General features: G+C 48.6%; 1 protein-coding gene across 5 annotated transcripts in view; it reads left to right on the top strand.

Moving 5' to 3' along the window:
* TNR (tenascin R) overlaps positions 1–15326 on the top strand; it is an 81202-nt gene extending 65876 nt beyond the window's left edge. For all 5 annotated transcript variants that reach the window (XM_030033097.2, XM_030033095.2, XM_030033098.2 and 2 more), the window contains 9 exons: positions 381–500; positions 1061–1204; positions 1795–1925; positions 2907–3039; positions 6013–6164; positions 7124–7220; positions 8034–8195; positions 9804–9967; positions 10419–15326. In XM_030033097.2, the coding sequence (XP_029888957.1) occupies positions 381–500; positions 1061–1204; positions 1795–1925; positions 2907–3039; positions 6013–6164; positions 7124–7220; positions 8034–8195; positions 9804–9967; positions 10419–10538 (1223 nt within the window). In that variant the 3' untranslated portion in view covers positions 10539–15326. The remainder of the gene's footprint in view (positions 1–380; positions 501–1060; positions 1205–1794; positions 1926–2906; positions 3040–6012; positions 6165–7123; positions 7221–8033; positions 8196–9803; positions 9968–10418) is intronic.
* The last annotated feature ends 1557 nt before the right edge of the window (positions 15327–16883 follow it).

A 16883-nucleotide genomic window follows, 5' to 3' on the forward strand; every position in this document is an offset into this window, starting at 1 on the left:
GCATGGGGAAGCCAGAGATACGATGTTGGGCAACCATGACAACCTTTCCTAAAGGGAGTGCAGACTTCCAGAAATAATCCCTGGGGAAGCCCTGACACAAACAGCATCTGCTGCAAGAATAAAACCCTCTGCTATCCTCAGACTCCTCAAAACCTAAAGAACCCCCTAACATCCCAGGCTGTGCCTCAGGAAAACAGTGGAAGAGCAGCCCAGGTAGCAGAGTAGCACAAGCTATGACATCTCTGCTCTCCAGCTAGGGCAGCAATTACACCTCTGCGGGCACACATGCCTGGGCAGCAAGGCAGGATCACAAGAAGCCCTTCAAGTTCATTGCCCAGTCTCTTAATGCCTCTGACTCTCTGAATCTGTCCCCCATGCAGCCATGGATGCCCCCTTGGGGGTCACAGCCACCAATGTCACCCCCACCGAGGCACTGCTGCAGTGGAACCCACCACTGTCGGAGGTGGAGAGCTACGTCCTCATCCTCACCCGCCACGCAGGTACGCTGGGGCTCCATTTCAGCCCACCTCCACCTCTCCCCTGTCCCAAAGCCCAGGGCTCGGCGGGTGCCCTCCACGGAGGAAGTAGGGAAGGAGCCCTTGCTTTGGGAGGGCAGCAGCTGGCACATGGCAGGGCTGTACCGCATCCTCAGATGCCAGCTCCTCCCATGCAGGTCCCATGGCACGTGCTTTCCACTGCCCCCCACCAAGCCTCAGAGCATGGCTGTCCCCCAGAGGGGACTGGGATCCTGCCACTTAGCTAACTGGCCCACCAGCAGCAGCCCACAGGCAAGCAAGCACCCATCCCACAGAAACTTGGTGTGTGGCAAACTCAGTGAAATCCACTACTGAAGGGAAAGAAAGTATCAAGCAAATATAGGGACTGTGGGAAAAATAAGACCATCCTTCAGACTGAACACCACCACTACAGCTCAGCTGCTGCACAGTAGCTCATGGTGTTTCAGCAACGTAAGTGCTTTTGGTCATGAGATCATACCCATAGACAGATTTTGGAGAACCACCTTGAACATCTACCCTAATTCATCTCTTTTGGCTTACAGTTGCAGGAGAAACAATTCTCGTGGATGGAGTCAATCAGGAGTACCAGCTGACCAACCTCCTGCCCAGTACCACCTACACAGTCTCTATGTATGCCACCAATGGGCCTCTCACCAGCCAGACCATCAGCACCAACTTCACAACTCGTATGTACAACCATCTCCCCCACCGCCTGTAATGCGTCCTTAGCCATACATCCACCCCAGGAAAAGCAGCCAGCAAGGCTGGCTACATGGGGGTGTAGAGTAGGCATGTGCCAAAATGACACCCAAATACCAGTGTTGGACACAACACAAGAACAGAATTTTAATCACAACAAGCATCAACCATCATTTTCACTCTTTCAACAACCATCTACCCCTTTCTTTGATTTCCCCTGGATGTGGTTTCCTGAGAAGACCCTTGACCAGGTCTTTTTCTTGCCCAAGGCCATAGTCCAGAAGACCACTACAACCCATTTTGCTTACAAGAAGCTTGACAGGCCCCATAGCACATGAATTTCAGGGCCGTTACCCTTCAGAGAGCATGCAGGTAGAGGAGGACTTTTAGATGGTTTGCAGAGCTCTGTTCAAGGCTGGGGACAGGTGATGAGGTCTGGAAACTGAGGGTGAGGATGGACTTTGGATGGTAGCTCAGGGTTGCAAGGTTGAATCCCAGTGCACTGAGTTGGGAAGCGGGGCTGGGACGGTTCTGCATGAGAACTTGCACTTCCCTGGGTCTCTATCCACCCTTGCAGTTTTGGATCCTCCAACAAATCTGACTGCCAGTGAAGTCACTCGACGGAGCGCCCTGCTTTCCTGGGTGCCTCCTGTGGGAGCGATCGAGAACTACGTCATGACCTACAGATCCACTGATGGCAGCCGGAAGGTGAGTGAGTCCTCACAAAGAAAGAGGCTCATTAAGGCAGGGAATAACATGACCATGGAGAAATGAGCAAGAGAAACCCAACAAAACAAAAGAACAATGCTCAATAGGTCAGGAAGAGACCAGAAGGGCAGCCACTACTTTCTGCATAAGCATAGATAAACAATTAGGAAAAGCAGGAAGAGATTGCCTAGGGCAAAATCTTTATGCACACCTGCAGGTCTGGGCAAAGAGGATGTACCTGGAAAGTTTGGAGGAACAGGGGAAATTCACAACTTGTGAAACACAAGCAAGCTGAGGCAGGAGAAAATTTTCCTGCAAAGAGAGATGCTAAAAATGCCATTTGCCCTTCTTGCAAAAAGCAAGATAGGTAGAGACAGCTAATTAATCCCACAATACAATATATTTGATTATTTAATGAGTGTGTCCATATCTCCCTGTCTGGAAGAGCTATCAGAAATACGTCACCGCAAATAGTCTCCTTTCTTTTGCCAGTGTGACTGGCTCACAGCAGCCAGAGGATAATAGCTTTGCAGAAGGGGTTCGATATAATGCTATATGGCATTGGCTGATGACCAGAAAAATTAACATGACAGGAATTGACGGAGTCAAAACTGGCTGATAACAAGGTTTGGCCAGCTCTACTCCTTGCAATGTTTGGGAAATCAGTCATGCCCCGTATTGAGGACACGGATCCCAACAGAGTTGGTAAACTGAGCACACAGACTGCAAACACTTAAATCTCCTGTGTCCAAACCAGCTAGCTTTCTTCCACCCAAACCATCCCAAAAGGTTGAACATATTCATTGATCTCACGCTGACTTAGTCCAGGGGTGTAAGCAGCCATGCAACACTCCTTGGCCAGGCACCACGGGCTGCGGTAGTTTGTCGCTTCCCTTCCCTCCTCACTTGCTCTTTAGGCTGCCCATCGCTTTTCTCATCTGTTGCTCTTGGTGTCTACCTCCTTCTGGGACCCATGTACAGGAGCTGATTGTGGATGCTGACGACACATGGATCCGCCTGGAGGGACTTTCTGAGACCACAGAGTACACTGTGCGCCTACAAGCTGCCCAAAACGCCATGCGGAGCGGCCTCGTCTCCACTACCTTCACTACAGGTGAGGACTTGCACCACATCTGGTAGACATGGACTGTTTCTATGGGCTTTCCCTCCTCAGGCAGCATTTCACCGTGATCCACAGAGAGGTACATTCATTGCCATGACCTACAGTGCTGCTTTGCTACAAAGAGTTAATGGCTGAAGGATCTGTAATACAAACACACGACCCAGCCCAGGGCAAGGGGATTTGAGCTTCAGACCAGGAACTATCTACCAGGCCCACTGCCTTGCCCTTGCCCTTGCCCCTCCTCAAATGCATAAACAGAAGAAAAAACCCACAAAAGTCAACAACACGTATCAACAGGTATGCTCTTGGAGCGAGTGGGGAGAGACCCAGCTGGTTTCTCCATGGTGTAGGCATGGTCTGATCTCTTACAAATATCATAGAATAGTTTGGGTTGGAAAGGACCTTTAAAGGTCATCTAGTCCAATACCGCTGCAATGAGCAGGGACGTCTTCAACTAGAGCAGGTTGCTCAGAACCCCATCCAACCTGACATTGAATGTTTCCAGGGATGGCACATCCCTGGAAATAATAAGCAAGTGCATCTCCACCACCATCAGTGGAGTCACACAGCAAAGCCATCATGCCCGCAGGACTGTGGTCCCACTGATTTTATCTAATTGCATTATTCCTCCCCCCTCTGATTCTAGAGAAGTCACAATCCACTAAGGCAATGGGAATGGTTTCCTTTCCAAATGAATGGGAGGGCATCCACAGCCACTGCAACCCTCACAGACAGAGTGCTTATGCTTACAAGAATGAAGCTTGCATGAAACTGTCACCATTGTCTCCACCCTTTGCAACCGTTCACATTAGAAACTGTGCAAAGCATATCGTCCCTCACCCTCTTTGAAAAGCCTTGCTAGGCATGGGCAGTTAACAGACAGAGTGCATTTTGTTCAGGGCTGAATCTAATTACATTTCTCCTGGGCTTCAAAAGCACTGAGAAGCCTGAAGATGATGTCCACTGAAATTCCTCCCATCTGCGCTGCCATTTCAGTTAGGAGAGTTTTCCTTGAATCTGCTGTGGATACATTTCCCCATCCCAGTTACATGCAAAGGTCCCTTCACCTGCTTTTAAGAGATAATAGAAACTATTTACATCAACAAAAAAAGAAAAGACTCTTCTCTAATGCATCTATGGATCAGGCTTTCCTGTTATTCTCGCCTCTTACGTGGGCACATAAAGCCAGTGCAATTCAGGCAGGTGATGGAAAAATGTGTGTAATCTCTGAGGCGGTGTTAGGGAGTCAGGGATGAAACTGCATGGGGCTGGCTTCTCAGCTGGGATAAAGCAGCAGAAACCCACTCACATCAGGCAAGGAGAGCACCGTTTCCATTAAACTCAAATGTCAGACCCTCAGCAGCATTAGAAACACCATTGCCAGCTGATGCAACATCCAAACACAGGTTTAATTTGCTTTTAAGATGAAGATAGGCATCAGCAAGACACCAGTTTCTCCCTACTTACCCCATATATCTATGAGACAGAAGCACCCAACAACAATCACCGAGGCAATGCAATCCATGGGCAGCACCCCTCAGCGAAGAATCGGGGTCTGGGATTCAATTTACTCTGGCAGTGCATCAGGGCACTTTGCAGAGAACAAGGACTTGCCTTTAAGGAGACAAAAAAAAAAAAAAAAAGAAAAAAAAAGACCCAGACTTAATTTAAATTGTTTTGCTTTTTTCTGCTCACAGTACACGTCCCAGGGTTCTTCCATTCCCTCTGACATAGTAATAGCTCGGCCTCTTTGTTTCATGTTTGCATAAGGTTCTTGGGGAATTGTATACAGATGGGACAAAAGGAAGAAACAGATACAGTATTTATAATTTATGGTGGTTTGAAATGTCTTTCAAGGTCTCCTTGGCTCTTAAAGATATGAATATAAATTAAGAAACAAGTAACCTCCGCAGAGCTCAGGGGACCCTGAAGTGGTTGTCTTTGAAGCAGTTTCCATTGTTGGATACTATAAAATGCAAACACTGTCTCACCGGACCTTCCGCTACAGGCCACGGAGACAGGAAAAAATAGGGGATCTTCAATGTTTGGACAAAGCAACGACCTCTGAATCTTCAGGTTGCAAGGGTGGGGGTAATACACCCAAGTGGGAAATAACAGACAAGGGTCTGTACCCTGGTCCTATGGGGTATCACACAGTTGTGACGGATGCACACAGTACATCCTTCATACCTACTCAATGCGTAACTGAGACACCCTCGAAAGCCACATCCATGTTGCCAGCTCTGCACTCATTTACTCCATCATCCATATGCACCAACAGCAAAGAAAAAGATGTATTTCCTCTTTTTGCATTAAATGAGAAGAAACTGAACCCTGAGTCGACATCCCTATACTGCTGGGGCCTTTCAGTTAAGACTCTCTTAAACTCTGGCCCCCAAAATGAGATGTTTCTTCATTAGAGGACACCTGGAGCACAGCCACACAGCCCATGCTGCCCATCTCGCACGACCTAATTCCTGCTCAGTTTGCAAGTGACAATCAGCCTGGTGTAAGTCCACCATCATTTCCAAGGTCATGGATCAGGAGAATCCCCCTGGAATCAGTAAAGTCATAACACTTGTTTGGAGCTGGCAATCCTGAGAGGAGAACAGGTTTTGGTATTTTCACAGCTGTCTAAATATGCTGGTGACAGCTTAAACCCCAGGGTTTCAGACATGGTGCAGAAAGATGGTCCAAGAAGTGACATCCCTCATCATTCATAGCGATGTTACCATGCGCCCTTCCAATATAAGATGTATAGGACATTCATTAATATATGCGCACATTTTTTTCCATTAAATCCTCTGATGTTGTTGGCAGATGTAAAGTCCCATCACCTCGCAGAATAACTCAGGAAGCAGAAGCCAAGTTAGACCTTTCCTGGATCATAACCAGTGGGGCCTGAGGCATGTGGAAAGTGTGTCACTCTGCTTAAATTTTGATTTTTTTTTTTTTATTTTGCAGGTGGACGTGTCTTTGCTAACCCTCAGGACTGTGCCCAGCACCTGATGAATGGAGACACGCTGAGTGGCGTCTACACCATCTCCATCAACGGGGACCTCAGCCAGCGGGTTCAGGTCTACTGTGACATGACCACCGATGGAGGCGGCTGGATTGTGAGTAGCCATGCGGTTGTCCTACGCATTGTCCCCATGGCAAAGTAACCCAGCCTCATCCTACCAGCAAAGCCAAGAACCACGCTGCGCGGGAACAACAGCAGGCTTAATATTGCACGCTTCATTTCCCACGCCATAGGGAATGGCCCACGCTCCAGTAATAACAGTTACACTTGGAGGAATGCCCTTTGATTTATTTGACGTTTGCTGTGCTTCTGGAGAGCAAAATCTGAGAGTGAAGCTGATTTATTGTTCTAAAAATGAAATTAATGGCCAATAGCTTTCATGAGGAATGATTCACACTGCCTGCAGTAGGAGGGTGTCAGGCATCACCCCGATTGAGTCTGCACAGGAGCATTTTAGAGGAAAATGCCTGTTTGGCTTTTGAATTGCACAAACACTGCTTGTCTTGACGTAGATGGACTGACAGCTTAAGTAAATAATGCTCTGGTGCTTTGATTTTATTCATGTCAAACACTTACTTACACGCATTACACAAAACTCTGCTAGATGTATAGTCGAAACAAAAGAAATGGGCTTCCTCAAATGCTGATTTCTAGCACAGATCTTATTTTACCCACGAAATTTCCCTCCATCTCACTCTGCCTCAGATCATCCCCTTGGATATCCCAGAAAGAGCCAGCCAAAAGCAGAATCACATGCTAGAAAACCAGAGGCACCACACATCGCGTAGAGCAGAAAGGTTGAAGGCTAATTCCTTCCTATTATAACATTGGTCTGCCTTGGACATCATCTAACACCTCTTCAGTTTCTCCATCTGCACAGGAATTAATTGCATGGCTGCAATTAACACTAACTGGATGAGCATTGCAATTTTCTCCCCTGAAAGGCGCAACGGAAAGACAAAGTATTGTCTTTATTTTGTGTGCCCCAAAGCCCAGCGAGGCCATCCCCCTTCTCCTTCACACTGATTTTTTCCCGGTCTTCCCCCACCACAGGTCTTCCAGAGGCGGCAGAACGGGCTGACTGATTTCTTCCGGAAATGGGCAGATTACCGGGTTGGGTTCGGAAACTTGGAGGATGAGTTTTGGCTGGGTAAGACCTTAACCGGTTGTCTTTCATCGACGTGTCAAACCCAAGCTCCCCGAACACCGTGCTGCTCACCCATGCCAGCTGTTGGCTCCTCGCCTTTCACCCCACTCCTCTACGCTCTCCCTTGGACAGTTTTCCTTCCATTGTTCGTTCCCTGTCTGGCACGTTAGAAAGTCACTCATGGGCACACCACATAAAAGCACATCATGAAGGCCAGCAGCTCCCTAATTTGCTCCTCCTAGGAGAGAAGGGAGTACTCTGGGGGTCTTCATGGACCAAAACCCATCATCCTCCTTTGGGTGACTACAGGTTGCATTGGTGGCATCTACGGCTCATGGGCCTCACCTGGCCTTGGCCAGCAAGCCAGTTGTCCAAAGAAAGTAGGAAAGGGGTGAGTGAGAGACCCAGCACAGCTCTGAAATGGAGTGTGCTCCCCCAAAACCTGAACGTGAGCCAAGGCCAGCCCTGCAGCATAAACACGCTTTGGCTTGTACAGGAGCTTAACAGCAACATGAGAAGCACCAGGGCTCCACAGCTGAACGCCCCCAGCTTCAGCAGCACGGAGAAAGCTGAACCTGGGCCTTAAGCCCACCTCTCATAGCCACGGGGAGGTGAAGCTTGAGTGGGAACAGAGAGCTCAGATCCCACCAGTGCCAGGAGAGACAAAGACTTAACTAGAAGTGCTGTTGCTCTTTGATTCCTCTCTTCGCTCTCGTTTCCCACAGCCATTTTATTTGCATAGAGCTTTTTTTGCTTGCTCACAGAGCGGATCCAGGCACCAGGTCTCACCAGGTGTCTCGCTGCTTGTCTCACCAGGCTTGGACAACATCCACAAGATCACGTCCCAAGGGCGCTACGAGTTGCGAATAGACATGAGGGATGGCCAGGAAGCGGCGTATGCCTACTACGACAAGTTCTCCATCGGCGACTCCCGGAGCCTGTACAAGCTGCGAGTTGGGGACTACAATGGCACTTCAGGTACAACCTCATTGCTAGCAAGTAGTAGGGAAATGCTGGGACTGGTGGGTCTGAAACTGTAAAGGAAATCCCAATATCAAAGCTTACTTGTCTGGAGCAGCAAGACACTAACCCATAGCCCTTTCTGCCTTCCTGCAGTCCATCATGTAAACCAGGCTGACAAATCCCACTAAGGACACAGGGAATTTTCCATTGGGGATTAGATATTAAATATCAGAGGCATTGCTGTTCAAATAACCAGGTCAATTGTCAGAGGTGTCATCTCACTTGGCAATCACCGCAGCTCACTATTGATGCCATGCTGGAGGGTGTATTTATTGCCCTCCCACTGCAATGGAAAAAATCTGAAATCCTCTGCATCATTTCCTCATGCAGAGGCTAAACATGGTCCAGTTTTGCAAGGACACTGTCACACCTGCTTGCTCTGTTGATGCAGCAGGGCTAGGGTTTGCCCACCAGAAAACGGTGGGTGATGGAGGGAGGGGGTGTCTTCCCTCAGAAGTAGTAGAGGGGTACAGCTGAAGCCCCTCTAGCTGGGATAGACATGCCCAATGACTGCAAGCCTCCGTGATCTATACAAAACTTCACCGCCATGTACTTAGTAAAGAACCCCACACCATATCTAATGTGCAGGAATTTTCTTACACAGTATCTGGCAGTTGCCACTGGACGAGAAGACACAGGGATCTTGGTTGCGTGCAACACAGCACTTGCTCTGACCTTAAGTCCCAGGGCACGAGGCACACAACCTATTGCCAAAAATGCCAGTAACAGTGCTGCAGACACAACTCTCTCCCGTTCCTCACGCAAGCTCTTCTTCTAGCCATCCAGCCAAGGAGCTTCTGCTCCACCTTGAGCAAAGAGAGCCAAGACTCACCAAATGGTTCATTGCCAAGAGGTGTCCTAGTGAGCCTTTTGGTGGCTGGACTGCACAGACACATGGGTCCACTTTGTATTTTCTTAGGGACCACCAAGGAGTATATTATGAATGTCTCCAGTAAGTACATCGCTCAATTGTAATAATGACCATATTTCACTTCGGCTCTTCTTTCACCCAAAAGCAGTTCCCTTGTTCCTTAGGAGGGGAAATGAGGTTGGTGGTTTTGGTGGAATAAGACATCACACACCTTCCAAAAGCTTCTTCCCCTTATCCAAAGGCAGAAAAGAATGCCAAGCATCTTGATTCAAGAGATGAATGCTTGGTCTCCTTTGGGAGAAAAAGTTCCCTTTGGCTGACAGGAGGGAAAGAGGCAGAAAGCATCCTGAAGTTATGTAGCAGAGACAGGCTTCAGGAAATCAGGGATGCCCAAATCTAGCATTTAATTCATTTCTGAAACACTGAAATTCAGATCCAAACCCATATAGCATTTTATCTGCCAAACCCAAGCAGCCTCTAAGTTTTACTATGGTCTGTACTGATCCTAAACCGACAGCAGAGGACCTCAGATGAACCAATTGTGAGCAATTCCAGTTAACATTATTCCCAGACCTTCAGCTGCTTGAGCTGTTGATTGGCAGGCTACCACATATACCAGAATATCCTAATTTCCTCGTGAAAGGATCAGATGACTTGGGTTCCACCACCTCTAACAGCACCTCTTTTCACAGGGGACTCCCTCACCTATCACCAGGGCCGCCCCTTCTCCACCAAGGACAGGGACAACGATGTCGCTGTGACCAATTGCGCCATGTCCTACAAAGGGGCCTGGTGGTATAAGAACTGCCACCGCACCAACCTCAATGGCAAGTACGGAGAGTCCCGGCACAGTCAGGTAAGGGCAGAGCTGGGCTGAAAGTCTTCAGCATTTCTTCTAGGGATGCGACCAAGGACAACAGCAAGCCTAGGCTATGGCTGGGGCTGTGTGATCAGTGCACCGGGGTCAGGGGCACTGGTGGGGTGACCCCACACCAGCTGGAGCAAAGGGAACCACCTTCAAGCCATTTAGGCTGATGCTTCGTGCCTCACACTGGCTGCCACAGGCATTTACCATAGCACCTTGTTAAGTTACATTAAAAAAATATGCATAGATGAAATTTGATCGGGGCCTTTGAGTAGTGGGAAAAAACAATCAAGCCATAGCAGCAGAAGAGTTTCTTGCTCCTGCTGTAGCAAGTTCTTCCTTCTGGCTTCTCTACAGTGATCAATGTTGTTTCCTTCCTCTCCTACTCTAGTTTCTTGTTAGGGTCTTTCTTTACCCTGTGCCTTTCTCTCCCTCCTGCCAGGGGATTAACTGGTACCATTGGAAAGGCCACGAGTTCTCCATCCCCTTCGTGGAAATGAAGATGCGACCTTACAACCACCGTAACATCTCTGGGAGGAAGCGACGGTCCCTACAGCTCTGAGCCAGCTGAACCCCCTCCTGCCTCCCACCACGTGACCTTTTCTGTCATTTGTTTGTATTTTATAATATGAAAAGGGAAAAAAAAAAAATTACTACTCGTCTGAGATAGCAACCCGCCCCTCACAAGTGCTAGAGGCAACCATGGCACAAGCAAAGGCCGTGGGAAAGGAAAGACCTCATTGCTTTGCATCTGTCCCAGAGAAATACCAAATTTCCAATCTCCCTACCCCAATACTCTGGCCCTTAACATGAGAAGAAAGAGAGGGAGACAGACAGATTTTTTGATATTTTTTTAAAATATGTAGAAATCCCCAGCAAACCCTGTTAGAAATGTTTGCCATGGGGCTTGTGGCAGAACCCTTCCCCACAGGGACCTTGGTGTGGCCACCTGCACCCCAGTCATGGCCAGGGACACCTGTCCTCTCCCTGTCTCCCTGTCCCCTGCCGGCAGGGAGGTCCCAAGCTTCATGCCATCTTGTAGACACCAACTCTTCCAGCAGACAGAGGCCCATCTTTCCTTCTGGCCTGGTCATCCCTCCCCTACACAGAGGCACTGTATGCATGGAGACAAAGCGAGGATGAGCAAACACAAGGCTCATCCCATCCCCAGTTTTCACAGATCACACCAGGAGGGCTTGGCAAATATCTGCATATGTAGGCAAAACCTAGAGAGCCCACAGCTCACGTGTTGGCCCCAGCACAGCCAAAGTCATCCTCGTGTCCACGGGGTGTAGGGGAACAAGAGCTGCTCCACCAGCCCCAACCTGCATCAGCCACTCCTCCAAGCTGAACTCATCCCCCTCCAAGTGCATGACATCTGCTTCGGTTATGCTGAGCTTGATGGAGAAGAAAGGAGTCAAATTAGATGACCTGGGAGCAAAATCACTACTTGCGGTCTTGAAGTCTAGGAGCAGCAACCAAAAGACCTATCACGCAACCACAGCCCAGCCTGAAGCCGGCAGGTGGCACAGCCCAGGTGCTCTTGTTCAGGGACCTCCATGCACCTGGGGAAGGATGATGACACAGCCAAGGGAAGAAAAGCGCAAGCTGAGAAATGACCATTCCCTTCCTTCTCCTACACTATCCCTCTTTACCACCATTGCAAGAGGGACACAAATCTCAGTGCCTTGGTATGACCATCTCTCTAATGGGAAATCAACTGTTTCCCCTCCTGGAAGGGAGGCTTAGTCCATTCAGATTTTGGAGCACTTCAAGACCGTTGGAAGAATAGAGGAGCTCGCTCTTCCCATCCTTAACTTCTCCTATCTTAAGGAATATGGACCCTTCAGATAACAGTGGCTGCGCTCTGTTGTCATTGACACCACCTCCACGTAGCCCAAACAACCACCATGCTGGAGTCATTCCTCTGCCGAGGGCTCTGATCAATGCTGGGCATTGTCACTGACCTGGTGCCGGAGAAGGCACTCATCTCCGTGCTCAAGGACAATGCAGCTCATCACTGGGTTTGCAGCCAAGAGAGCATTACAAATGCTAAACGCTGCTTTTTGATTTGATCACACTGAAGCTGCTTTGTCTCAAGAAACAACTTCCAGATGGCAATATAAAGGCATCTTTGCAGTAGCTTATAATTCAGGCCAGTGTCTCTTTCATGGTCATGCTCCTGGATTTTCTGACGTTACTCACCACGACTGCAGAGCTGAAAAAGGGCGTTAAGTGGGAAATGCAGCGTCCTTGTCCATGCCATGTACTGGCACACAAAATCACAGCTAACACCAAGGTCAGGATTAGATACAGGATGCATTCCTTCAAGTGGTCAGCTTACAAGCTGCTAGCTCAGCAACATCTCGTATGTAAATGAGGCAACTTTTCTCACTTCCCATCAGCAACAAATCAGGCAACAAGTCAACCAGTTGAGGAACAGATCAGTCAGAGAGGCTGCAGATGATGGGATCTCTCGCAGGACACGGCCAGTGTCACAGGTGGCAGCATGTCACGCCTCCCGAGCAACCTGCCCCATTTTAGGCCCCAAAAGCCCACAAGAAGCAGCAGATAGAACTGATTAAAACCTAAGAAGCCTCCTAGTAGACCAGCATAGTAATATTTTTCCCAACATCACCAAGAGTTTATAGGCAAGAAGTGTCCTCACAAAAGCACTATACTGCAGTGGTTATAACTAGGAGCAGAGATTGGCAGTGGATGGCATTCATCGCCTACCTCAGGTGGTGCTCTTTGCTTATCTACCCAGGTGAAAGGAAGAGATGTCAGTGGAAACATGAGAGCTCATCACTTACAATCAAGTGGAAGGCAAGAAACCTCTTTTTTCAAAAGTACAAGTCAAACAGAAAATCAAAACAGGCCAAGCTTTTCCAGGAGGTTCAAAAGAAGATCCTCAAAAAGGCTGATTATTCTCTAAATAGATTTACTGACGTATATCTCTCGCTCCCTGCTCATGTCTGTTATCCCTTTTACAAGTCCTGTAACTGGGATGGGAGGGCCCAGTTGACACAACTCCATCATTGAGTCTGAAAGACACCCTTGGAGATAATATCCAACCTTCCGGTGCCATTATATACCAATGCTGGTCCCTAATCTCACGCATGGTACCAGGGTGTTGCCTTTCCATTACCATGGTTAAACGCAGTTGCTAAAAATCTTTTAAAGGAAAGACTGCTACACGTCATGGGTTTCTCCTGATGATAACCTAACCCAAGCCTAGGCACACAATCAGCAACAACGACCCGAACATTTGGGCCATTGTCCCTTGTTCACATTGTCCATATACAAGATACAATCTTCCAGAAATTTATTTTTCATCATTACCTGATGAATTTTTTTTTGGATGAAGCTCCTGCCAGTGGTTTCAAGCAAATTTGTGCTTAATGTTGATGCTACAGAATTGCCAGGTGATTAAGTACAGTCTCTCTTCACCCTCCATCAATGGTTGGGCAAGCCCTTTTTCTGAATTCATTCTCCAACCAGACCAAGTTTGGCCCTGTCCCCCATCAGCACAGCATTAAGACTGAATGAAGTCTTGGCAACAAGCCTGAAATTCCCAGAAACCAAGCCTGGTTCCTGTGCAGTGCTCATCTCAAGAGACCTTGGCTCTAGCACGTGAACCATTGCCGGGGTCTGGTGGGTCCTCTGCCATCCAGCCCATATGACCCAGGCTTGGCCCAGAGCCCAAAAAGGAACCTGAAGATGTTACCCAAACCACACTACCCACTGCGAGATGCCAACTCCCATAACATCAAGCAGGAAGAAGCACATTAGGTCCTTCACCCAGCAGAGCACCACGCATGCCCAGGACCCTCTCAGCCTTTCAAAGCTGCCTCTTATTTCTAACCCCCAAATCCTGGAACAAAACACCAAGGGACTTTCTCATCTCTTGCCCAATTTTAATTTCCCTCTGTTTCCATTCCTGCCAGACCTCCAAGCCCACCTTCCCACTACACACTGCACTAAAACATAACCAAAGAAAAACAAAGCCCTAAAAGGAAAAGCTGCTTTTAGTAAAGTGATCCTTAAGACAGCATTTATAAACGAATAATTTGGGGAAGGAGAGAGGCCAGGCCCTCCCCAAAGGTAGCTGGGTTTTGGGAGACAGATGCTGGAAGAGTATCCACACAAAGGCTGCGGAGAAGCTTTTGTTTCTACTCCTTATCTTTGCATTACTTTACCATGAGCATCTCAAAGCATAGTACCAGCCTAAACGCACTCTTGCCCCAACCTCTTACCTCCTTCCCAAAGTGATGCTTACCCCAGGTGAAGCATCAGGGTGTGGAAAGCACGGCTCACACCACCTTCATCCCCAGTGGTGCAGCAGGCGAGAGGGCTCAGGCAGTGGTGTCCCCACGCTGGAGTGGCCCTGTGCCTGCGACAGGCTTAGAGTGACCTGCTAAAATACAGCAGGAGCCAAAATACCCAGCTGGTGCATCGCCTCTGTGCCAGCACGTGCCCTTCATCCAGAGTCAGAGCCACCCTCCTGGTACATCCCCACCATCGCACCCTGGGCTCACGACACACCCCCTGCCCTGTGCCTCCCCAGCAATGCCCACAAGCTTTGACCTTACCAGACACTGCCAGCAAAGAGCTCTTACCCCCAAAAAAACTTTAATTCATGCTTACACCCACTAATGAAGCTCTCTGTCCAGGGCCAAGCAAGAAGCCCATCCCTGTTTCTGCCAACCTAGCACCCCAGTACGGCCATCAAACCCAACCAAGCCACTTGGGGACCACTGGTACCCTGCAGGGTCACCTTCCCCCTTCCTTAAACCTGATGGTGCCCAGATGGTGGTGGCAGCTGCTTGCTGCAGGAGGTTTGGGGTAAGGGGGAGGGAAAGGCTCTTCCCTGGGGAGATGCTGATGCCCAGACCCACCTCGGTACCCAGCCTGCAGGTCTCCAGGTGCCAGTGGTTTCTCAGAAGGATGGTGACACGAAGACCTAACAAACAAACAAGCAGCCCCCTGTGTACAGGTGTTACCCTGGAATTGTGTTTATTACTTTAAAAAAAATTAAAAACCATAAATAAGAAGGAAGAACAGAGGCAACGAATCCCTTGGACAGGTTCTGATGAACTCAAACACAAACCAACGCAACCAAACGAGCGGGAAGGTAAAAGCAAATAAATGCATAGATAAAATAAATAATATAAATAAATAATATATTAAACAACCCTCCCCACCCCATAATGAAAACGTAGCTCAGAGAATGGGATCGACGCTTGTTAACCATTGTTAACTAGTATTTTTAGTCCTGACCGCTCTTAGGCTATGTATAGTTCCTTTTTTTAATGCATTTTCTATACATTAATAAAAGATACCGAAGGAGCGAGCCGTGTGCCTGTCTGGGAGCAGGGTCCTGGTACATCCAAGCCCACCAGCATCACAGCCCCAACCTCTTGCCAAGCGGGGATGCGTGTCCCCTGTCCCTAATCCTCATTTATCCCATGGGAGAAGGAGCACTGGGGTGGGGGGGCTCGTTAGCAGACATTTGCATGCTCTCACCCTCCTGCAAGGGCATGCCCTGCCCCAGTGGAGCTCAGATACTTTTGCATCCAAAGCAGGTGACCACAGAGGCTTGGTTTTTCACTCGGTGGTTTGCAGCTGAGCTGCAAGGTGTCGCACAGCTGAGACAGCCACCCCAGTGAGCCCAGCGGCAGCTGGAAGAAAGCACGTTCCTCGTTTGCAAAGCATGCCAAGAAACACGAACTGTGAGGAATAGAGCAGCTGAGAGACAAAGCACATGCAATAGGATTAAAAAAAAAAAAAAAAAAACCAGAGGGAGGAAATTTTGGGGGTAGCCCAACGTTGACTGGTCGTGCCATCTCCATCCTTGGAGGTGCTCAAGACCAGGCTGGAGAAAGCCCTGAAGAACCTTGTCTGACCCCAGGGCTGCCTTGGGCAGCAGGTTGGACCAGAGGCTCCCAAGGTTCCCCCTGCCCGAGTTATCCTGTTAAAATAAATAACAATAAAGTGACCACAAAGTCGGGTCAGCATGGCTGGTCCTTTAACCCCAGTAAGGCAGGGAGCTGCACTTTGGCCTCAGCCCAGCACAAGATGTTTTGTTAATAAATTTAGCTGCTCCCATGAGCTAGAGAGGCTCTCAGCTCTGCAGTTTGCAGCCAGAGAAAGCAAAGCCATGGTGCAAATACTCGGGAGCAGAGCAAAACAACCCCGAAGTCTTCAGTTAAAGCCATTCTCCCGATTTAGACAGCAATCTGTTCCCAGCATGATGAAAACGCCACCGAAAACCAAATTGCAAGGCTATTTCCAGCAGAACATGCTCCCTGTGGAAGACAAAAAAAACAACAAAAAAAACCCCAACCAACACTGATTTAGCAAAAATCTCTGGGACAAGTATGAATTTCAGAGGATTTTGAAAGTTCCCTCTTGTTTCACCTGCAGACTTTATTTAGACCTCCTTGTCTTAAGTTTTCACATTTGACACGTAGCCAGGCCGGATGAGAAAGCCTGAAAGAAGTTCTTCTGCCAGACCGCTTGCATATTTTCTAAATTTAATTTCAGAGAGACAAAACAGGGGAAATTGCTTTGCAGCAGCTTCTCCACTTCTCTTTCTTGCTCTGATTCGAGAGAAAAAAAAAAAAAAAAAGGAAGTTGTGAGCGTGGGGATCCCCTGCCTCAGCCACAGTCACCGGCACAGCGAAAAGCCAAGTCTGAAGCCCAATGGACTCAACTGTTTGGATTAAATGACCTTCTTCATGTCTGAACGGGGTAAATGCCATGGAATACCCTTCAGGCAAGCCTGGGGGTCTTCCCTGCACATGGAGGAGCCAAGGGATGGAGATGGCTTTGGGATGGAGAGGAAGGGTTACCTGCGCTAATGCTTGTCATCCCAGTCTCGCCCTGCTTGGCCAAGCAGTTGACC

This window comes from Aquila chrysaetos, chromosome 12 (assembly GCF_900496995.4).
Source record: "Aquila chrysaetos chrysaetos chromosome 12, bAquChr1.4, whole genome shotgun sequence".
Taxonomy (NCBI): Eukaryota; Metazoa; Chordata; class Aves; order Accipitriformes; family Accipitridae; genus Aquila; species Aquila chrysaetos.